General features: G+C 35.8%; 1 protein-coding gene across 2 annotated transcripts in view; it reads right to left on the bottom strand.

Annotated features, from left to right (window-relative positions):
* GLRA3 (glycine receptor alpha 3) overlaps nt 1–22,359 on the bottom strand; it is a 184,555-nt gene that overhangs the window by 8,010 nt on the left and 154,186 nt on the right. Inside the window, exons 8-9 of one of the 2 annotated variants that reach the window (XM_008536471.2) lie at nt 12,499–12,642; nt 10,193–10,237 (exon numbers count right to left, since the gene is read on the bottom strand). In XM_008536471.2, coding sequence (XP_008534693.1) covers nt 10,193–10,237; nt 12,499–12,642 — 189 coding nt within the window. The remainder of the gene's footprint in view (nt 1–10,192; nt 10,238–12,498; nt 12,643–22,359) is intronic. The other variant, XM_008536472.2, reaches the window with a different exon arrangement.

Raw genomic sequence — 22,359 nt, 5'->3', positions numbered from 1 at the left:
AAACACAGCTTTTTTGGATTACTGAATGCCAGTGATACTGTTGGGGAACGAGAATGAAATATTAAGAGCAAAAGAGAAGCTAGTGGAGCAGAGAAGGAGTCATGGTGATGCTGTGGTAGTAGGTCTCAAGGTCACAGTAAAAACCTCAGGTAGAAAAATAAGGGACTAAGATATATCTAGTAGGTGGCATCACCTTTGGCTAAATGTATAATTGGAAAGGAAGTAACACATGAATGAAGAATATTGCAATTTCTGGCTTGAACCTAATCTTGGGCAGTTGTTCCTTAGTCCAGTTGTAGTTGAATGTACTCTAAAATGGGAGCCCTTAGAATTACCTAAACCTTCCTCTGTAGTAACTGTTAAACAGTGCAAGATTCCAGGAAGATAAAAGAAACTCTCATCTCTGATTAAGGAAACGGTGGAAGCAGGAGTGCTAATCCCTCATTCATTTTCTCTAGAATAGCTTGACCTGGCCTATGATAAAACTGAATGGGTTCTGTAGGCTGACTGCTGACTACTTGCTTTCACTAAAGAAGTCCCCTAACAGCTTCCACCATGATGGACACAGTGGAAACTGTTCAAGAGTTTCAGAAGGACAAAAGAGGCTAGTGTACTTTGATAGACTTGACTCAGGCTTTCCTTTTAATCCCAATTTAAAAAAAAGTCAAACATTATGTGTCTTCATGTGGGGTATACCCAATCAAGGAAACCTGAATTCTCTATCTAGCATATTGTCACAACCCGCTTGGAAACAGTTCGGTCCTGATCACTGTCAAAAGCAAGTTGGTTAATGATACATGATAGTTTCATGTAATGGTATATGATAGTTTCACTGACTGAGGAGAAAGTCAAGGGAGGCTTTGGAAACTGTCGGTAAAAGTGGCTAACTAATCCAGCTCAAATTCAGGGCCCAGGCCCATCAGTCCAGTTTCTGGAAATAACCTGGACAAACTACTAGAGAAAATTCACAAACAATAAAGGACAAATTTTATCTCTTCTGGATCCTACTATGAGAAAAACAGCTTGTAGCACTGTTTGAAATCTGGCAGATACATTTTGGATTTCTGTTGGCCACACCGTATAAAGTTACTGAAAGAAAGACTGAATATGAAAGGGGAACAAGGATAAACTATGAGAGACTGGAGGTAGGAAATAGCCCAAGCAGTCTCTCTGAGGCCTTAAAATTCAGGGACTGTAGGAATCTGCTACTAAAACACATGTAGACTAGAGTTTCCAGAAAAAGCTCAATAGTGGAACCCTAAGGTGGCTGTTAGGATTCTAGACTAGAAAACTCTCTGATGTTGTGAGCAGCTATAATCTATTTGAATGACAGCTACTGGCATTCTCTTGTGCTTTGACTCTTGTGCTTTGATAGAAACAACTTCTCAAACTGAAGGAATCTGAAAGTGATCCGACTATATTTAGTACTAGAATATCTACCATGTCATGAGTAATGCCAAAAAGGCCTTCTAGTCTAAGTTCCCTGATAAAATAAAAATCGTATATTCAGGAACAAGATAGGGGGAATAACTCTGGTAAAGTACCTCACATCCATGAAAAAGTAGTGTATCTGACAATGGATCAGTGATGGAACCTCTCGTTGAACTGCCTAGAGTGGTATGAGCCTCATAATTCTATTCCCACAGAGGCAAACATGTCACCTGGTTCGCCAATGGAAACTCCGATGCCTGCAGTAGAATGAATAACTCTAGCTGAAGAAAGCAAGGTAAGTCTATGCAATGGGCTGACTTGAGAACCAGTATATGTGGCACTATCAGAAGAATTGGTTCTTGCTCTCAGAACAACATCTGGATGTTCAAAAACTCCCAGGCCCTAGCCTTACTTTATCGTCAGGCAAATGGGCCCTTGTAAATGGATAATTAAGAACATCCCAGAGTGGGAGATGCAATTTCTTATAGAAATTCCAAGGTAGAATTAAATTAAGTCATGTAATCACTACCTAGTTGTTGGCTCAGAAGGCAAATAGAGTGCCAAGGCAGATGTCTTGAATAGGCCATGGATGTAGCCGTGGTGGTGTCCAGGCCATGCAGCAATGGAAAAAACTGACATATTCCTTTGTGGCCCAATGAAGACCATTGATGTGGTGAGAGTTGTCCTGAATATTAATAAGTGAACAAATTGCTTGAAAATTGCCTTCGGGTAATTTTCCTCTCCCAAGGACAAATGCTAACACATAGTTGGCAGATGGAATACTTAGGGTCTTTGCCCATGGCTTCTGGAGGATTGAATGGATTTTGGCAGAAGTAGACAGCTAGTCCATCTTGGGCTTTGTTAACAATATAACAGAAGCCACAGCTGAAAATTCTATTAATGGCTTGGAACACAGCATTTTTATATCAGTTTGGGCCCCTAGAATAGATCTCGTTGGACAAAGGAACACATTTAAAGATGGCTGGTGTATAAAATGGCCCAAGAGTACAACATAGTAACGGCATATCATATCCATTCACGGCACAGTGGTTTAAAATAGAAATTGGAATGAGCAATTAACACATTTATTGTTAAAGAGAGAATGACAAGGACATGAAGGGCTGGCTAGTTCACTGGATGAGTATGGAGAACATGTGGGTATGAGTGACAGAAAGGAAGAATGCCTTTAGAAAGATTTCTGGTTTCCAATGGTGGAAGTGTGTGGGGTGGAGGGCGATGCTGTGACACCACTCTGTCTTTCCCATCTCACAGGTTTTTCTTTTGTGCTACCTGATATGATGGTTCTGGGTCCACAAGAGCATTTGCATTTTCTAGTTGAAGGGATCATTGCTATTTACGATGCTATATCTTTCTTTAAACTAGGGAGACAGTCACGCTCTCTGTGGGCAAGGGAACAAAAAGTCTTGTGCTTGAATAGCTGTGAGGCCTCCCAATTAGATGAAGATACTTTATCAGCTGTGTCTCCTGCCTTTTATCCCTCTATAAAATTAAGTGAGTGCTATATAACATTAAAGCTTATTTCTGTCTTGTAGGTATGGTCGCCTTCTCAAACCTGGAATCAGAGCTATGGTGCTGTACTGAACAGAGTTACTTCACATTTGGATATTGGTTTTAATAGAAAATGAACAATTTAAATTTAATTGTCTTTCATAGCGTTGGTCCATCATAAAAGCTGGAACAACGTGTAAAGTGACTATCATTCTTTGTGCTTGCAATAATGATAGTCTAGGTGAGGGCAGCGTGTCTCACACTGTGGTGTACGTAACCCCTGTCTCGGAATCACTGGGAAGGATTCCTGGGATCCAGTTTTCTGCATTTCAATTGCAGAGATTTGTACTTATTAGTATTTAGGTTGTCACAGTAATCTGCATTTCCAGCAAGTTCTTTAGGTGATTATAATGCACAGTCAAGCTGTAGAAACCAAAGTTTCCAAGAAGCACAATGCAGCTATCTGTCAACTTGAAGTCATAGTGATATAACATTTTTTGAATTCCTCTAACACTTTCTAATTTGCATTTTAAATGGTAGTTTACAAAAACATACTCTGTAATGATGCTTGTGTGTTTTGCTCTTATTGACGTGGAGTTGATTCCGACTCCCAGAGACTCTGTGTACAGCACAGCGGAAGCCTGCTGCTGCATCAGACAATGCTCCACTGCTATTCATAGAGTTTTCATGGCCAATTTTTTCAGAAGTGGGTCGCCAGGTCCTTATTCCTACTCTGTTTTAGTCTGGAAGCTCCGCTGAAACCTGTCCACTATGGGTGACCCTGCTGGTATTTTTAAAACCTGTGGCATAGCTTTCAGCATCATAGCAACATGCAGATGCCACAGTATGACACCCAACAGAGGGGTGGTGTGGTTCCCTGGCCAGGAAACAAATCCAGACCATGGCAGTGAGAACACCAAGTCTTCAGCACTAGAGCATCAGGGCTGGCTGCCTTTTGTGTTAGTATTGAACTATTATTTTATTTTTTAATAATTCCTGTTTTTAAGTAAGGCTGTTTCTAGGTATATGCCTATATTTCTACAGACAGACATCTTATCTATAAGGTCTATCTGTATGATCTGTATCTTTGTCTACTTTTAAATTTACTACAGGATCTAGGCATATCTTAGGAAATATACTTTGGATAAATGTTATATAATGTGATTTAGCGCATTATTGTTTTCAAATGTAATATAATTGCACTAACAAATGTATCACCAATGGCTTTCCTGTTAATTTTAGATTTGAAGAAATAGAAACTTTTAATTTTAGTATAAACATTTCCCTCATTAAAATGTCTTGTTCAAGTATCTATTTCATGGCAATGGTAATAGAAAACAAGGTGTTGAGGAAGACTTATGTTCTAAAAAATGAAAACAGATTGGGTATTTCCATTATAAAAAGTATATTTGTGCTATAAGAAATAGTTTTCAAATATTTTATATAATCACAAATATACTAGATGGTCCAAATTTAAAATCTGACTCATGACTGATGTTCAAAATTCAAATGTTTTATTTTAGTTAAGAAATTCCATGGCTTCCTCATTTATTGCCAGGAGTCTGGATAGTCTTAATTTCTTAAATCACAGATTCTTGGTTTCTTATTCTAGGAAAAGAAGAATACAGCACAATGTAGCAGGTTTTTTAAGGTGACAAAAAATATATAAAGCATCTGATAAGGTACTCAGATTGTTGCTATTGTATCATCAATATTTTGTTTGTTATAACTGTATAATTATGAAAATTGCAGAGTACACACTAGGAGAGGAAAATACTAATAACAACTTGCATCATTTTACTATTAGATATTTTAAATCGACAGAAACTAAACCAGCACTAAAGTGCTACATAAAATAGACCTACCCGGTTGCTTACTCCTCAGGTGGCCTTGCACTTGTGTTCTTTTGACTAAAAATTAACCAATAGCACAAAACTGAAAAGATCACTTCGCTACTGTAGGCCTCACTGTCTCGTTGTCACAATAGATGGATTTTGCTACATGGCTGCTGGGATTCTTTGCAAATCTAATTTCTGCAGTCAAAGAGTCTTTAGTGTTGTAAATGTGTTCCGTGAAACAGTACAAATATTTTAGGTGTGCCCGTGAGACAAGGTACATGGAGTCATCTCACTTCTTAGAAACAGGATCGAGCGCTATTGGAGCAGACTCAATCTGCCCCCAGAGGTTGTCAGAGGGCGAAAGAGAGCAAGGACCTGATACCTCAAAAAGGTCATGTGATCTTTTTTTTAAATGACTGGTCTATTGGGATTTTTTTGAAGTGCTACACTTAAAGTAATAATTTTAAGTACGGATGAGGTTTTTCTAATAGCTCATCATTAATATTAGTTTACTATATTAGAAGGTGCATTAAATTATTTTATGACTAAAACAGTTTCTCTGCTTTGTAAAACTCCGTCATAAAATTATCCTGTGTTCATGCATGTTTGGATGTACAGTGATAGTCTTTATTTCAGTTAGCACTCAAATATTTCTTTGAGATAATTCAGTTTTCTGGAGACATCTTCAGCTTGAATTTCTAATGGACTAAAGGCCAAAAAAGCAAGGTGTTTGGACATACATCTAAAACTTTTGACTCAGACACTATGTGTTGGTCAATATTTAATGTTCATAAAATTAAGGAACTTAACTCAAAATATAGGCAATAATAAGATTAAATAGAATGAACTGAAAATGAGCTGAAGAACGTGGCTGATTAAAAAGGTAAAATTGAAGAAATAGCTCAATTTACCCACAAATAAATCCTCTTAATATGCTTCAAGCAAGTCAGAAGGGTAGACAATGAAGAATGTAAAAAAGCCATTTAGTTAGTGAACAATTCTTCCTACAGGAGGACCCATTCACGAATTTGGAAATTAGAAAAATGTTTCAGTAATTGAGCATCAATACCACATTGTGAAACATTGTAAGTGCTTTTTCATTTATTTAGAGAATTATGCCAAAGACTGACTCATGTAACATGCATATTATAACTAGAAAAATTAGAGATAGAAAATCCAAGTGTAGACACAGTCATTCAGTTGAATTACTTCTTCTCTAACATCAAACATAATATATTAACATCAATGTGAGATAAGAATTAATTCCCTATCTTCAAAAATGAATGGCCCCAAAAATCTTATTTGTGTGTGGACATGGTGAAGCCATGAAGATTGCCAGTGAGTGGTAACAAAACATTGAGCATCTAAGAGAGCATGAGTGATGATTAATTATGTGAATTGCTGTGAGATACAACAGCATTAAATGTGTTATTTTCATCCTAACATTTCTCCCTTAGTAGATTCCTTTGGGTGTTCTTTCTACAATCAAGATGTTAATTATCTCAAAGTTCTTTTTATTTAAATACTTTTTCTTTAACTTTTAATTGCCAAGTAGGAAAATGACAGAGAACAGAAAGGTGAATTGTTATTAACTTCCATTTACATGATTTCAAAGTGTGTGGATTTTGAAAAAAATTACTAGTAAACATAACAATGACTTATTTTTGTTGAGAAAAATCACCATCATGCAAAATTCTGAGGTAAGACGAAGTACATGAATGAATTGCAAAATTGTCTTTCTAAAATAAACATCAGCCTAAAATAGAATATTCGGTTTAATATGTCTATATACATTTCTATATCATTTAAAAATGGAAGGCTTAAAAAGAATGCAGTCATAGATGAGGTTAAAAATACTTTATAGGTGTCATCCCAGTGGCATAGTAATTAAGTTCGTGTGCTCTGCTTCCGTGGACTGGGTTTGGTGGCTTCAGATCCTGTGTGCGGACCTACACAGGGCTCATCAAGCCATGCTGTGGTGGTGTCTCACATAGAAAATAGAGGAAGATTGGCACAGGTGCTAGCTCAGGGACATTCTTCCTCAAGCAAAAAGAGGAAGATTGGCAACAGATTTAGCTCAGGACCAATCTTCCTCACACACAAAAAATCCCCCCAAAACAGAAAACTTTATAGTTGCAAGACAATTATCAATATAAAATTCTTTGGAATCCAGCTCCCAAGAGAACATTGCATTTATTATAGATGACATATGAATTAGTTATAAATTAGCCAAGTTTATGCTTGGCACATTGAATTGAGATTCAGAAATGGCTTGGAGACTATTGAATGGTAAAATGTAAGCTTAAAAAGATGAATGTTTTAGCTGAAATATACATATATTTTAGAGGATTGATGAGAAATCAATGAAATAATTTTTTAAAATGTCTATATATCTATTTCTAGCATAATGTGCTAGATTCTTTCAATGCCAACTCATAATTATGGAGTGACATAAGAAAATATGTTATAGACAGCATATGTAAAAAGCAATATGTCACTTTTAGCTAACTTTGAAATGGAAGTTACTATAATGCATGTGAAATTAAAGTAGAGATTATATTACTCTATCAAATATCATTTTCCCAAACAGACATTTCAGTGGGGATATGTCTCTAAGAAATAGCTTCATTTAACATAAACTCTAAATTTTTGTTTGTAAGAAATAATTAAATTCTTACAATTGTTGTTTTACTTGAAAGGATAAAATTTGTAATGCCTGTATATCAGTCATTCAGAAGAATTTAGTTTGAAATTATTGGGAAATGACTTTTCCTCAGGTATGTACCAAAGAAATTTGTTGGAAATATTTATCTATTGAAAGAATATCTTATATTCTAGAATATAGCATAAACTGACCTGGAATGAAAACTATATTAAATAGTTTAGTGTATATGGGTGCCAGATTGCTTTCAACTGTTGAATCTCATCCCTTCAGCCAAAATAACATATATGTATAGCTGTATTTGTCCTAAGACTATAGAGCTGACAAAATGTACAGAGCAGAAAAATACATTATTTGCTAGTTTTAGAAGTTATCTTGAGTTTTTTTTAAGTAGGACAGAACATAAATACATAAGTAAATAAAATAACTATGTTTTTGTACAGATAGTCAAAATGAAGTCAGTGATACCTTTATTAAAAAGAGATAACCATCATGCCTAGTAAAATACAAATTTGGTCACTATTTCTTAAATCTAGAACTAACGGCTCATTCTTATTTCATTTGTGTATATAAATATTAATTAATATACAGTAATAAGTAGGAACACGGAGATACTAGAATACTGTGTGTGTATTCTCTCAGCAAACTATTGCATCATTACATTGCAATGCAGAAGAAGCTACATGAAATGCACTAAAGCAATTCCATATCATCTGTATCTCTCAACAAATAACATGTGTTCAACACTATTTTGGCATGTCTTTATAACCCTCCAGGGCTAAAGTAATGACAACCTATATATGGGAAGAGCAACTTCTAATCAAAATGCTTTCATATCATGCATACACCTACACACACAGCACTAGGGATAAGCATCTATGACAGGAGCGGTGGGTGATCAGCACACAGCAGGCTATGACAGTGTGGGGTGGGGAAATTTGGATATAGGAGCAAACTTGTATTCTTTCACAACAGACAAAAGTTTCTCTCGTACCTTAATGGAGGAAAAAGTAAGATGTAAAATATCGTATGCAATTCCTAAGCCAATGCTGAACCAAGTTAAACTTTTCTAGGAATAATATTTACATCAGTGTAAGGTACCCTGTAGTGACAAACTTTCTATAATGAGGCTACTCTGTTTACTTTGCCTATTCTGAGTGATTAGAGTGCTAAGAAACACTCAGGTAAATCAGTACTCATGAAAATAAAGAGCATTGGGTCAATATTTAGACTCATTTGGATTATGTTCATTTAAAGATTTAGAATGTTCAGACTATTTTTAAGCAAAATACACAATTTGAAAAATTGATGAGTTCACTTGGCTCAGAGAGTTATTAGGTTAAGGAAAATAGTTTTCAAAAAGTCAGAATGATCAAATTTGCACAATGATTAGAATATTATAAAAAGAAATGGGATGTATATAATTTCTAATGAATTAATTTGCATTACCATGTTTCTTTTTTTAAAATAAGTATTTATTGACTTTTGGTGAGGTAAACTTGATTTTTCATCAAAGTTCTTTTTGCATTGTTTTCTAAAGCAATTTTTAATTGAATATATATCTTTTATACTAATGCTTTTATAAACATTATTTGTTTAGTTACTGGAAATTTAAATATATTTCTCTCCCAAAGAGCCTACTATATCTGATTATGTAAATTCAATGTAATTAAAAAATTTTAAATTTACAGTTAAGATAATCAAATAAAGATAATTGAATTATGTGAAATTTTTTTTCAGGTATGAAAAATGAAGAAGTGGCTAGTTATATTGGGAACAAATGCAATTTTAGCATAAAAGAAAAATAGTTGAGTGAGTATATATTATAATACAAGAAAACTTAATAAGTGCTTTAAAATAATACTAGGCCTAGCTATCTGCTACTTAATATTTATCTAACATTATGTCTTTTGTCTATTCATCTAACATTATATCTATTCTTAACTAAGGTGTGCAATAGAATCATCTGGGGAGATATTTTTAAGTAAACTTTACCCCAGAAATTTTAGTTTAGTAGACTGAGCTGTTTGTATACGATTTCCCAGGGTTAATTCTGCCTTTGGTGTGCTTAAATTCAATCATTGAGGGCTACATTATGGGCTGCCAAGTCAAGTCACTAATACGCTCTACTGTAGCCTACCTTTCTAAATATTTAGCCATTATACTTGGATATGTGTCCTTCTGACGTCTTTTTAACCAAAAATTTCAAAGGATGCTACTATCAAAACCACAATCATTCATTTAGTATAAAGAATCTCAACATATCTTAACATTAAGAATGAATTCTGAAGATACATGGGCTGGACAAAATATTTTATTTTTGCCTTATTTTTAGGTCTCTATTTTCTGGCAAGAAGGCCTGCTTGGAGAACTTGTCTGTATAAATAAATCTTCCATTTATTTTGAAACTAACTTTATCAAGGCATATGATTATTTCTTCTACAGAGACTATTGGAAGATATATGTGACATTTCTGTTTAACATATATTTAAAAATCATTTTGAATAATCAAATAACTCAGTTAATAAGATGAAGGATGATAATTAAATAACCTTCTACTGAGTGAGGGAAGACAAATGGAGTTGTTAGAAAGAGAATATGCCTCTTAGCTGAAGCCGGCTAGCGGTAGTTTGGCTTTAAATACGCAAAGAGCTGTGTTTCCCCACCAAACACTGCCTGGGTGCAGAATATGCCGTCTGCTTTTTTACTGATGACCACATTCCTCTACTTAGAGTTAAGAAAATGAATTTACCGTGTCTGAGAAACGGTAAAACTTCTCCAATGCAAAAGCTTCTGTCTGTCGGAAGGTAAAGTGGACCAGGAGGGATTGAGAAACCAGAGAATCAAGTCATATATGATTAAATATAATTGCACAATTGATTTTAATTGCATATATCATTTTAACACACATATGTATCAATTAATAGATTTTCACATATGCAAGGTATCCACCCCCCAAATATGAAATGAAATAAAAAAAAAATCTATTTTCCTGACTAAATCTTAATTATAGTATTTAATCCCTTAATATTAAACTAGAGGTTAAAAAATAATATAATATTACTATTTTTGCATTTCTACATTTTCCTAGAGAGCCAATCACTAGAAAAATTACTCTTGCTGTCTTTCTGTGAGCTAAAGAATAATGGCATCAAATATTTTTATCTCAATAGTCTTATAGGTGGTAAAACTGAAGAAAGAGCTGCTTTGGTAAGGATAATTTCCTAAAAAGGAGGAACCAGAATTGAGCATCTAATCTTGTAGTCTATTACATTATCCATTGGGTACTGTGACTGTTGGACATGTCGTGGGTGTGGAAAATGTCTGAGTTCTAAGCCCCTCTATGGACACCACATGCATAATACTTCTCATTTCTAGTGTTTGCAGCACATGGTTGATATATTCTAAATTGTATAAGAAGGATAAAGGTAGAGAAATCGAAAATAAAAGTGAAAAAGCAAACCAAAATGACAGAGGGAAATAAATATTACCTTACTTCTGATTAATGATATTAAAAGGAAAGTTGTCTTTATCACTCATTAATGGGAAAGAAAGACAAAAGCTTCATCCCTGTGACATAGAATTTTTTGTCTTGTTATAGTGTTTCAGCCATTGCCAGTATCATGAAAGGGGAAGCAGTAGGCATTAAGGAGGGAGAAAGAAGTGCAGGAAAGAGAGAGAGGGAGAATGAGGAAAGAACAAGGAAACCAGTAGATGGGGATGGGGTGGGGGGAGGAGATAAACAGAAGTTCCCTCCCCATCAAAATATGTTTCAACATACAAATGGCGTGCTTTTATTTTCATATGTGATCAAATTCAAGCTCCAGCATTGTTTCTGGTCCAATGTATTACTAAAAGTATCACAAGACTGACGTTCCTTCCATGCTACTGTGAGTTGGTATTTATTGGAGAAAGTGATGATTCTGGGGGCTCAATCAGACATGACTGAATAAGTTACTGCTTTAGAATATGTCTAATACTGAGTAGGCTTAGCACTGAGAGATCATGGCTTAGTGCTTTAAAAAAAAAGTTTATGAATATACAAATTGCAGTCAGTAATTCAGAAACCATAAGGAATCTTTAAAAAAATTAAATCCATTCAAAATTCTTAGAATGGACACTATATGAACCAGACAATTATTTTTAAGATTCGAGTATGTTTTGACTTAAATGTTTTGGTATATTGGATTCTGGCCACAATATCTGCTGTTGTATGCAACTTTGATATTTCTCTATTGCTTAAGAGTCCATTTGCTTTTAAAATGTCAGTTGGCACATTCACATTAAAAAATATGAACTCATAGATGTGCTAGTCAGTAGAAAACTCTGAGTTACAGAAAAGGAAAGGAAGTTGATCAAACTATGTCCATGTAAAGAGAGATGAAATTACAACTCTTAGTAGAGGGGAACAAGCCCATTCTGTACATCCAAATGCAATTAGGAGATTACTCCTATGACTTCCTGTGGTCTCCCAACGATGTTTGAAATAAAACTTCCTCTGGGTTTCATTTATCAGGTGACAACAAGGCAAAAATAGCACCTTATTGTGTTTCCCATGCGGATTCAGAAGAAATGTTTTAAAAATATGAAAGTATACATAAAAAAGAGACCACATAGCTTTACATAAACATCATAGCATTAATAAATAGGTAACATTTGATGAAAACAATTAAAATAATCAGTTACATAAAAGGAACAACTTTAATAGTTATATGTGATGACTTACGTCAAGTAAAACCATCAGAAACATTGCAAGTAGGAAATAACATATTTTGTTAATTGAAGCAAAAAATGGTTTTGTTCCAGGAAGTACATTAGAAAGAAGTTGAGAAAGCTCTCATGTCACCAGATATACTATGTAAAGTGTAGGTAGACGTCACCATTTTCTCTCTGAAGCTATTTTTGACAATTGAAGTTTCAGTCAGACAAAACCAAAGGAACATCAATCTCTTAGTCCCCGGTCTCCATTTCATTTCTATACATCCTTATTAAATAGAACAAATTCGTTTTCTAGTGAAAGTTTGTATCCCAGCAAACCCAGTGCAATTAATAGCTTACTTTATTCTTTCTCTTTCTGCGAAATCTCAGAAGTTCTTTGTGCTGTCTTGAAACAAAATTTACAGCTGCATATTCCAGAAGTGCTGAAAACACAAACAGGAGGCATACTGCCATCCAAATGTCAATAGCTTTGACATATGAAACCTAGCCGAGAGAGAAAGAGAGAGAGCAGTTGACTTGTATTGTTACTTCCATTGCGAACAAAACTGCATGCCTGATTCTAAATTATACCATTTGTATACCATCTTGAAAAAGAGAATGATCCCAATAGTTTTTTACTTAATAAGAATTTTTCAAAAGTTAATTTTCAAGTTTTATATATTAATTATGTATTAAAATGTGTATTTTTGCCAAAATTTTTTTCAAATGAGGGACCAGCCCAAACATATGAAAGAAAAAATAAGATGAAATGTAGTTTAACCTTCAAGGTAATACAGTATAATGCTCGAAAAGTATGAAGTAACAACGAAATATAGATAATGCTGTTGACCTTTTAGCTTTATTTATATGACCTTCAGCATATTTTCTTATTAAAAAACGTTTTTTGTTTTGAAATAATTTAACCTTACAGACATGTTGCAATAACAGTAAAAAGGACTCCCAAGTTTCCTAGTTGTTACCATTTGGTCACATTTATCTATCCATATATCTATATCTATATTGACATGTTTTTCTCCTTGAACTATTTGAGTGCAATGTGCATACATGATACCCCAGTACCCCTAAATGTTTATGTATATTTTCTGAAAAAAAAAGGGACACTCTCCTACATAACTCTAGCATGCCCAACAAGATCAGGAAATCAACATTGATAAAATACTGTCCTTTAATCCTAAAATTTCATTCCTATTTCGCCAATTGTTCTAATAATGCCCTTTTTAGCAGAAAAACTTTTTTCTTCCAGGCCAGCATTTAATCTAAAATTATGTATTGCATTTTGTCATCATATCTCTTTAGTCTCCAATGTAGAACATTTGTTCAGCCTTTTCTTGCCTTCTGTGATCTTGATATTTTGGATAAATGCAGACCAGTTATTTGAGTGTCTCTTGCTTTTAGTTTATCTGATATTTCCTTATTTTAGACTCCGGTTATGGGAGTTTAACAGGAACAGTGATGCTTTGTTCTTCACAGTGTATCATATCAGGAGGCGCTCAATGTTGACCGGGTGGTTGGGGTGTTGTCTACTAGGTTTCTCTACTACAAAGTTACTAATTTTATTTGTTTAGGGATGATTCGGAACTACATAAATATCCTCTTACTCTTTAAACTTTCACCCTCTAGACATTGATGATGTTTGCCTGAATCCATTATTACAATGATGATTTCCAAATGGTAGTTTTCTTATTCTATCATTTCATCTACATTTATTAGTCAACATTATATAGTAAGGAAAGTTTCTGTCTGCCACATTTATTTGTTTATCCATTTATCTATTTATATATATCATATGGACTGATGAATAATCATTTTGTTCCACGGATTATAATGCATCAACATCACTGTTCACATTATCCAGATTGGGTAAGTTGGAGCTCCTAGAAGTTAGCCCATATATCATTTTGGCAAGTCTTCATCATGATTTGAGCACTTCCTTACTTTCTGGCACAAGGTATTTCGGATTCATCTTGTACTCTTCCTGTTCCAGTCCTTGACTGAGCCCTTTCTACAAGAATCCTTTCTTTAGTGAAAAATAGTTTTTAAAAACCATCATCTGGGCACTGGGTATGCTCTTTGCTTCCTGAGTGTCACTGCTTCTAGGCCCTCTTAGCAGATAGAGGTAGGAATTTTATATATATATAGATATATCACATATCTATATATAATATATCATGTAATATATTTTTATAATCATATATAATTATAAATTTTTATATAATAATACGTAGTCATGCTTCACTTAACGATGGGGGTGTGTTTTGAGAAATGCATCATTAGGCAATTTCATCATTGTACAAACATCATAGCATGTACTTACACATACCTAGATGGTATAGCCTACTTCACATCTAGGCTATATGGTACTAATCTTACAAGACCACCATTGTATATGCAGTCCATTGTTGACTGAAACATTGTTATGTGGTGCATGACTGTATAATTATTATATAATTTCTATAAACATATATACAAAACTTATCTATCATCTATCTGTCTATCTATCTATCTATCTATGTATCATCTACCCTTCTATTTATATTTAAAACATGAATTCACACTAGTATTTAAAGTTCCAATTCCACACCACAGGGTTCATTCCAGCCTTTACTCTTTCCATATATACACTTTTTCTGACTGTGAGAAAAGTGGCTCACATTATTTTCAGCATGTATTTAATTATTCTCCCTGTTCCTTATGTAACTAATATCTTAATTCTGCTGACCACCCCAAGCCTGAGCCTCATTGGCCCCCGCTACCTCATTGGTTTTGGATCCACACCTGAGGTCCCCACTGGCTGTCTCAGTTCTGACCGTATCCTTGACTCTTGGACCCTGGTCTCACCAGTCCCACCCGATCTCCTTAACCCTGACCACCTCCTTAGCTCCACAAGGTTTTTATGTCTTCTGTTACTTCAAAGGTAAGGGAGAGAAGAGAAAGAAAGGGAAAAGAACAGAAAACTTTAAAAATTATTATTATTTTTAGAAAATAAATGCAATGAGAAGTGAAAGGAAGGGAAGAGTAAAGGAAGAGATAGGCCCCTATGTCCTAGAAACAAACTGATATACTCTTAAGACCTTTTGGAGGGAACAATTCCGTAACCTTTAAGAAGCTGCTTTAATATTGCTCTCAGGTTAATAGGGCAGTGATTTGAGGTTGTAATTGAACAAATATTGCTGTTTATGTCAATTACTTAAGGACGAAAGTTTGCTTTGAGTTTTAGTGTCTTTTCTTATGGTATATGTGTATGCATTACACAAAGTGCTATACTATGCAAGCAGTATCAGTAAAATCATTACCTTTTGTGGAGTAAGCATGAGTTAATTCATTTTATTGCTTATCTTAAACATGTCAATTAGACATGGAAAAAAAATCTCTAATTTGTGAAGAATTAGAATTAAGAATGAAAGATACTTCTAAGGCTTTTTTCAGTTTTTCCTGGGAAATAGACAATTACCTGGAAGTTTTCTTCTCCACTAATAGAAATAAATGTCCCTTTCCCAAGAAGATGTGGCTCCAGGTGAGCAGAGAGCCAGGCTAGATGCAAGAAAAGATGCACTAACTATGTCTTCGGACCCAGTGTATAGTTATTTTGAGGATCAAAACCTTATACTTTGGAAATCTGACTATTTTCATGCTGTTTGTATCTTCTGTAGTTTTTTTTCTTTCTTATCCTTAATATTTAGTGAAGTTATTTTCATTGAATGTCAGCCTGTGGAAATCTTGATCAAATTTAGATTGTGGTTTAAAAGGGGAGGTGGCTCAAGATTTGGGGAAAAGTTATGGTGGAGTGAGTAGCAAATAAAGTAAGAGATAAAACCTCCCTCTCACCTTTCATAGCTGGCCTTTGAGGTCTAAGGCTAGAATTTGCCCAGGTCTGATTCAGAATCTCATGGCATCTGTGCCTACCTGAACACATTGCATCGTAATTGCTTATTTCTTGTTCTCATTCTGTTTAGAGTGTGAACTCTTTAAGGGTAGATGGCATCTCTGTTTTGTTCACAACCACAACAGTATTTGGCATATATGTACCTAGTTGCTGATTGAAAGGGCAGATAAATGAAGGTATAAAATGTTAAAATATGGGGAAGAGTGAATCATAGATGATTCATATGGAGATTCACTTTCTGAAATGACGCTCCGTTAATACCTTGGATTAGATTGACTTTCTTTTAAAAAGAGGTCATTTCTCAACACTTCCAATGGTGTCAACTTATATATGAAATATGCCAACAAAGGAGCCCTCTGCATCACATCTTGTATGTTAAGTGTAACTGTTACTGATCGGAATGACCTCTATTGAGCAAAGAGAAATATGCCTCTGCTTTACTCCAGGGCTGTGCTAGTGTCCATCTGTTTTTATAGATTTAAATATCACAAGTTCTGCAATTATGCCAGAAATTTCTGGCTGCCCTCAAGTACATACAGTCCTGGAAGTTGTAATATAGCTTTCAAAGTCACTTTCTCAAGCTACACCATTCCTGGAAGAATATGACTCACAAAGTCTGTGCCCATTCCTTAACAACCTGAACCTATAATAACATGAACCAAAGAGATAAATCAGAAGTTTAATTTCCAAATTAATCCAATGAACGTTTTCAATGACAACAGACATGTGCAAACATCATTTGTGCCTTCCACAGTTCTGCTCATTGTGAACTCCTCCTGAGTGTTGAATTTTAAAAACCTTTCTTCATCCTCTCCTCTGATTCTCTTCAACAATTTCAACACTTTTTCTCCTCCTTCACCCTCTCTGCCCTCCAAGTACAGCAAACACAGGGCCTGAGAAGTCTGCAACTCTAGGACTAGTAACTTTAAAATAAAGATGGCAGATCTTACTCCAGCATGCTCATAACATACTCACGACATACAACATACTCCCCGTGTGATCCAGAATTCTCACTACTTTCCACTCACCACTGCCTGCTGTCCTGTGGGGCAGTCATTCTACAATCTGGTTCATCCCTCTGGACCACCTTGCCACCAGTCCCATTGTCCACTGAGCTGTTGGAACCTTGATTTTATTCTAAGCAGCAATGTCTCCTCAGTATTACTCCTTGAACACAACGGTATGAGAAAATGAAAACTAAATGTTTACCAATTAGATGCACCTGTCAGGAGGACCTTTGTCCTGGAAACCGCTCCACAGCCACCCAGTGGAAGACTGCTTCCTCTTGAATCATACTCTTCCCGTGGCTCCTGTGACAGGTTTCCTCCCTCCACTCTATGCCGCTCTATTTTGTGGACCCTTCTTCCTTGGGGATATGGCTGGGGCGTCTTCTGTTCTCACTCTGAGACTTCTCACTAGTGGACCTTGTCTGTTACTATGGATTCAATTCCTCCTCTCTACTCATGACCCCCAAATGTCTATTTCCTGACTGGACTCCTCTCTAGCCAGGATCGTACTTGACAGCAATTTTTTTGGATGTCTCACGCACATCAAAATTAATCTGATTAAAGAAAGTTATGAATCTCTACCAAACTCCCCTCAAAAACCAGCAAGTGAACAACTGCCTCTGCCTTCTCTTTACAAGTCTGTGCTTTGTTTGAAATTGTTCACCCCCAAATCCAGGAGTCTCCTCCTTCCTTCATATCAAAGACCTACCTCTGGTAATTATACTTTCTTGCTATTTCTCAAATTTATCATTTTCAGCCCTCTCCCACTGCCATCACATTAATATAATCTGTTTCTCAGTCTCTTAAATCTATCCTTGGCACAACAATTAGTGATTATTTTTAAACTCAAATCTGATTATGTCTCCTTCTACTTAAAACTCTTCATTTACTTTCCTTCAGTTTAAAGTCCAAAATCGGTTTTATGGTGTATACAGCACTTTACGATTGGCCTCCAGCTTACTTCTCTTACCGTGGGCATTCATTCACTATGTTTTCCCATGCAACATTTATTGAACACCATTGATGTATCCAAGTTCTGTTCTTAGAGTTGTAGTTACAGAAAAGAGTAAGACAGACAAGATCCATCTTTAATGGAACTTACTTTTAAGCTGGGGAAAATATGTAATAAAAAGTAAACACATAAAGATAATTTAAGAGAAGTGCAGTAAAGACACTACAATAGGGTAATGGGAAGAGAAGGACAGGGTGAAGGGGGGATGGTCAGTGAACTCCTTTCTCAGGATGTGATAATTACTATCTTATGTCACTTTCTTACTTGCTCGTTATGCTGTGATTATACTTTCCTTCCTTTAGTTCTTGGAACCTGAAAGCAATAGACAAGCTCCATCCTGCCTCAGCAGCTTTGTACTCCCTCTTACTTCTGTCTGGAACACTCCTTTTTAACTACTGTTTATCCTTCAGGTGTCAGCTTAAAAGCCACATTCTCAGGGAAACTTTCTCCAAATGCTCAGACAAGGACAGCTCTTCTTACCTTCCTACCTCCACTTTCCTCACAGAACCCGTTTTGCAGATCACTCATTGCAATTTTAATTATATTTATTTGTAGGTAGTTCCTACAAGGTGACTGCTGGATGGCACTGTTTGAATGTCTCACTTTTGGCTAATTACTCTATTCCACAATCCCTAAATGCTTTCTATTTTCCAAAACCTTTGGTTAGAGGGATGTAAAAGTGAGTATGTTTTTGAGGACTTCAAGGTGAAATATCTATACTGATATTTTAACAAACTATGTGTTGATAGCAAACTCCAAATAATTCATCTTATTATTGACCTTGCCCCACGTGCTGACATTATCCATTTATGTATCTTTTTCCTTTTAGGCTAGTATACCCTGTGATCTAAGACGAGGGCCAGATCTTATGCATCTTAATAATTGCTAGGACGTAGCACATTTCTTGTTATCCCACAGGCTCTCAGATAATGTTGGATTGATTGAACCACATGGAGAGACTTGCAATCATTGGCCATTTATTATTTGAGAAACAACTGTAATAACTAACATGACAGGAAATGTTCTTAGTAGTATTCATAGAACTACTGTGTGTTCTTAGCAATTATCCAAAAGTAACACTTTTAATGCTGACAACCACTGAGAAAACTTTTCCCATTTTAAAGATGAGGAGACAGAAGACAGTAAAATAAGTTGCTTAAGTAAAATAACTTGTCGTGTAGCTACTGCTATAGACTGAACACATCCCTCCAAAATTCAGATGTTGAAATCTAAACCCAAGGTGATGGTAGTAGGAGGTGGGGCCTTTGGGAGATGATTAGGTCATGAGGGAAGAGTCCTCATGAATGGGATTAATGTTCTTATTAAAAGGACATCAGAGAGCTCTCTTGTCCCTCCCACCATGAGAGGACACAGTGAGAAGGTTACCATCTAAGAACCAGGAAGCAGACTATCACCAGATACCAAATCTGCCAGTACCTTGAACTTGGACTTCCCAGGCTCAGAACTGTGAGAAATAAATTTCTGTTATCTATAAGCCACCCAGTGTATGGTATTCTGTTATAGCAGCCTGACCTGACTAAGATAGCTACCAAGTTGCAAAGCTAGGATTTGAATACAACTAACCGAACTCCAGAGCCCATAAACTTAACCACTATCCTATATCACCTAGTTATTAGGCCTCTTCTATTTAAGCTACCACTGCAAGTTAACAACTGTGAATACACTGAGTAGGAATAACCCTCTGTATTTTAACAGTCCAGCTTAATATTAGCTTTTATCTGATAGTTAGAAGTGAAGTCAGTGCACAAAATACATATTGTAAGGTCCTCTGTATTTGCTGGTTCTGACCTTAAAATCTGACAACCACCATCATAGCAGACAAGGTAGAAAAGGAGATGTGAGCACTATATTTACCACATAAAAACAAATTAGTTGCTCTGGGGAAGCGAAATAGATCAGGGAAACATTTTATCCTCGGAAACATAATGAAGTCCCCTCAACAGCATTCTTACATTAATTATAATGAAGTGTTCTGAGAGCTAGGAGACCATCGCCTACTTGCCATGTGATAATCTAGGAGGAGACCAGCTTGACAAATTATCATTAGAGTCTGCAGAGATACTGCAAGGCCTTCTCTTTTCCATTCTAAAACATGTTTTATAATGTAGGGAAAGGAATGTAAGCATCATATGTTCTGTAGACTTCTTATGTTATTTGTTTCCAGAAAAATTATGCCTTCATTCTACTTCGCAGTGTTGTCATCAGAAAATAGAGAAAGTCTGCTTCCTGTGTCCAAATATTGGATTTTATCATTATTAATCATCCTGGTTGTAAAGACTAGAATCAAGTCCCCTGGGCTCTGGGAAGCAGTCATGTTCGAGGAGCTTGCCTAAGCGTGGATTTCATTACATCTACCCTTCCAAAGATACAAGGGATTGGGCATAAGGAGGATTCAAGCCAGGATATAATACAGTAACAAACAATCCCCACATCTTGCTGTCTTAAAACAACAAACGACACTCTAGGTCCACTCTGAGCTGAATGGTGACTCAGGACTAGTGTTGTTATTGTCATCCTCACTGTGACCTCAGCTGATGGGGCAATCACTATCTGGAACACTGGCAGTGACCACAGCAGAGGAAAATCAGGGCACTGATGTTTGGTAATAAATACTCCAGGCCATAAATGGCACAGGTCACTGTACTCAAAACTCATTAGCCAGAACTACTCACAGTCAGCCTGACAACAAGAGAAGTGAGAGGTACAACCCCATCATGTACCTGAAAGGGAGAAAAGGCCACATGAGTGGCAAAGGGAGTGGGGTGGAGAAATTTCTACTATTTGTATTTCTGAAACAAAAACAAGGATCCCTACGAGTACAGGATTGAGGACAAGTGTGGATTATGACCTGGTCATTATATGATATCTTGAACAGAAAAGGGGAGCAGCTTTGTTAAAGAGCAAAACTCACTGCTTAATAGAAAGGAGCTGTAATTCATTAGAGTGTGACATAGAAAAAGAAACCTCCCCTAAGCTTTAGCCCAAAATTTCCTCAAACTATAGTGTCAGGTCACAGTTCATTGAAATGAGTCATAAAGGGGGTAGAAGAAATAGAGTCCAAGTAGTGCTCTGAAGCACTATCTTAATCTAGGACAGAAAATAGATTATCTAGATGGCAGAGAGTAAAGACAGGCAAGGCTGCAAGCCAAATTCAGGCATGGGAATGAGTTTGCTTGCACCGCACAGTGTCTCAAAAAAGAAAAGAGTATGCTTCTAACTTTGGAAGGTACCTCAACAGTTAACCATAGGACTCATCCCCAGCCCTTATTATTATACCAGACTACTTTGTTCCTTTGTTTATGTATATGCCCTCTGAAGCCATTTGATTTTGTACTCTCCGATTCAGAGGAATAGATGGGTTGCATATATCTCAGGTAATCCTTCATAAATAAATTCATTTTTATGCTAGCTTTTGGTAAGATTATTCAGTAGCAACAATTTTAGATTACATTCTTTTACAAGTACATTGGGTGAATTATATTATAAGTATGACATTGTATACTATACCTGAGAGGCCCGACAACATATATGCCCTTATCTTACTCCTCACAGAAGTGGTCAAAAGGATTGCCTCAGGACCAATACTGTCCTATCCTACAGCTCATAAATGTCAGTGCATTCATGAGTAAATATTCATTAGATTGTAACCCAGACTACCAAATCATAATAAATTATACTTACTAAATTATAAATTATAACCCAGACTACTATTAATCAACAGTTTCTAGAGATAGAAATTTATAATGCATTTAAAAGCAGCATAGCTTTTAAGAATAAGAAATTGATTAAACCAGAACCTGGAGTTTGAATCACAAAATCTCATGCAAATTGACATGTACCCACTCTACATGGTTAATTTTCCAGGAACCACTTGAGAGTTAATATTTTGTTAATTCTTTTCTCAATCCAAATTTGCTTTTTGTTTGAAAAAGGCATAGCAAAACATTACAGTGTATGGCTTTTGATAGCTTAAATAGCCCTTTGAATAGAGTGATTCGTTTTGCCTTGAGTGAGTCAATCCTACAAGATTCTCCCAGTTCCTTAGAATTGTCAAACTGTGATGAGTAATTCTAGCTGTAGAATAAGCATGTGACTCAAGCGTACAGCTAAACACTTTTTCTTTGAGATATGCTGAAAAGTTTTCTGCTCGTGTCATGGCTTTTTTCTGGGGAATTTATTTAATATCACATTGCCTATTTGCTAATCTTTGGTTTTACGGAATCCAAATTGTAGTACACTTAACCCTACACTTCTCCCTAGTGTAAAACCTGAACAAA

This window comes from Equus przewalskii, chromosome 2 (assembly GCF_037783145.1).
Source record: "Equus przewalskii isolate Varuska chromosome 2, EquPr2, whole genome shotgun sequence".
NCBI classification, from domain to species: domain Eukaryota; kingdom Metazoa; phylum Chordata; class Mammalia; order Perissodactyla; family Equidae; genus Equus; species Equus przewalskii.
This window is presented reverse-complemented; position numbering and strand designations above follow the sequence as displayed.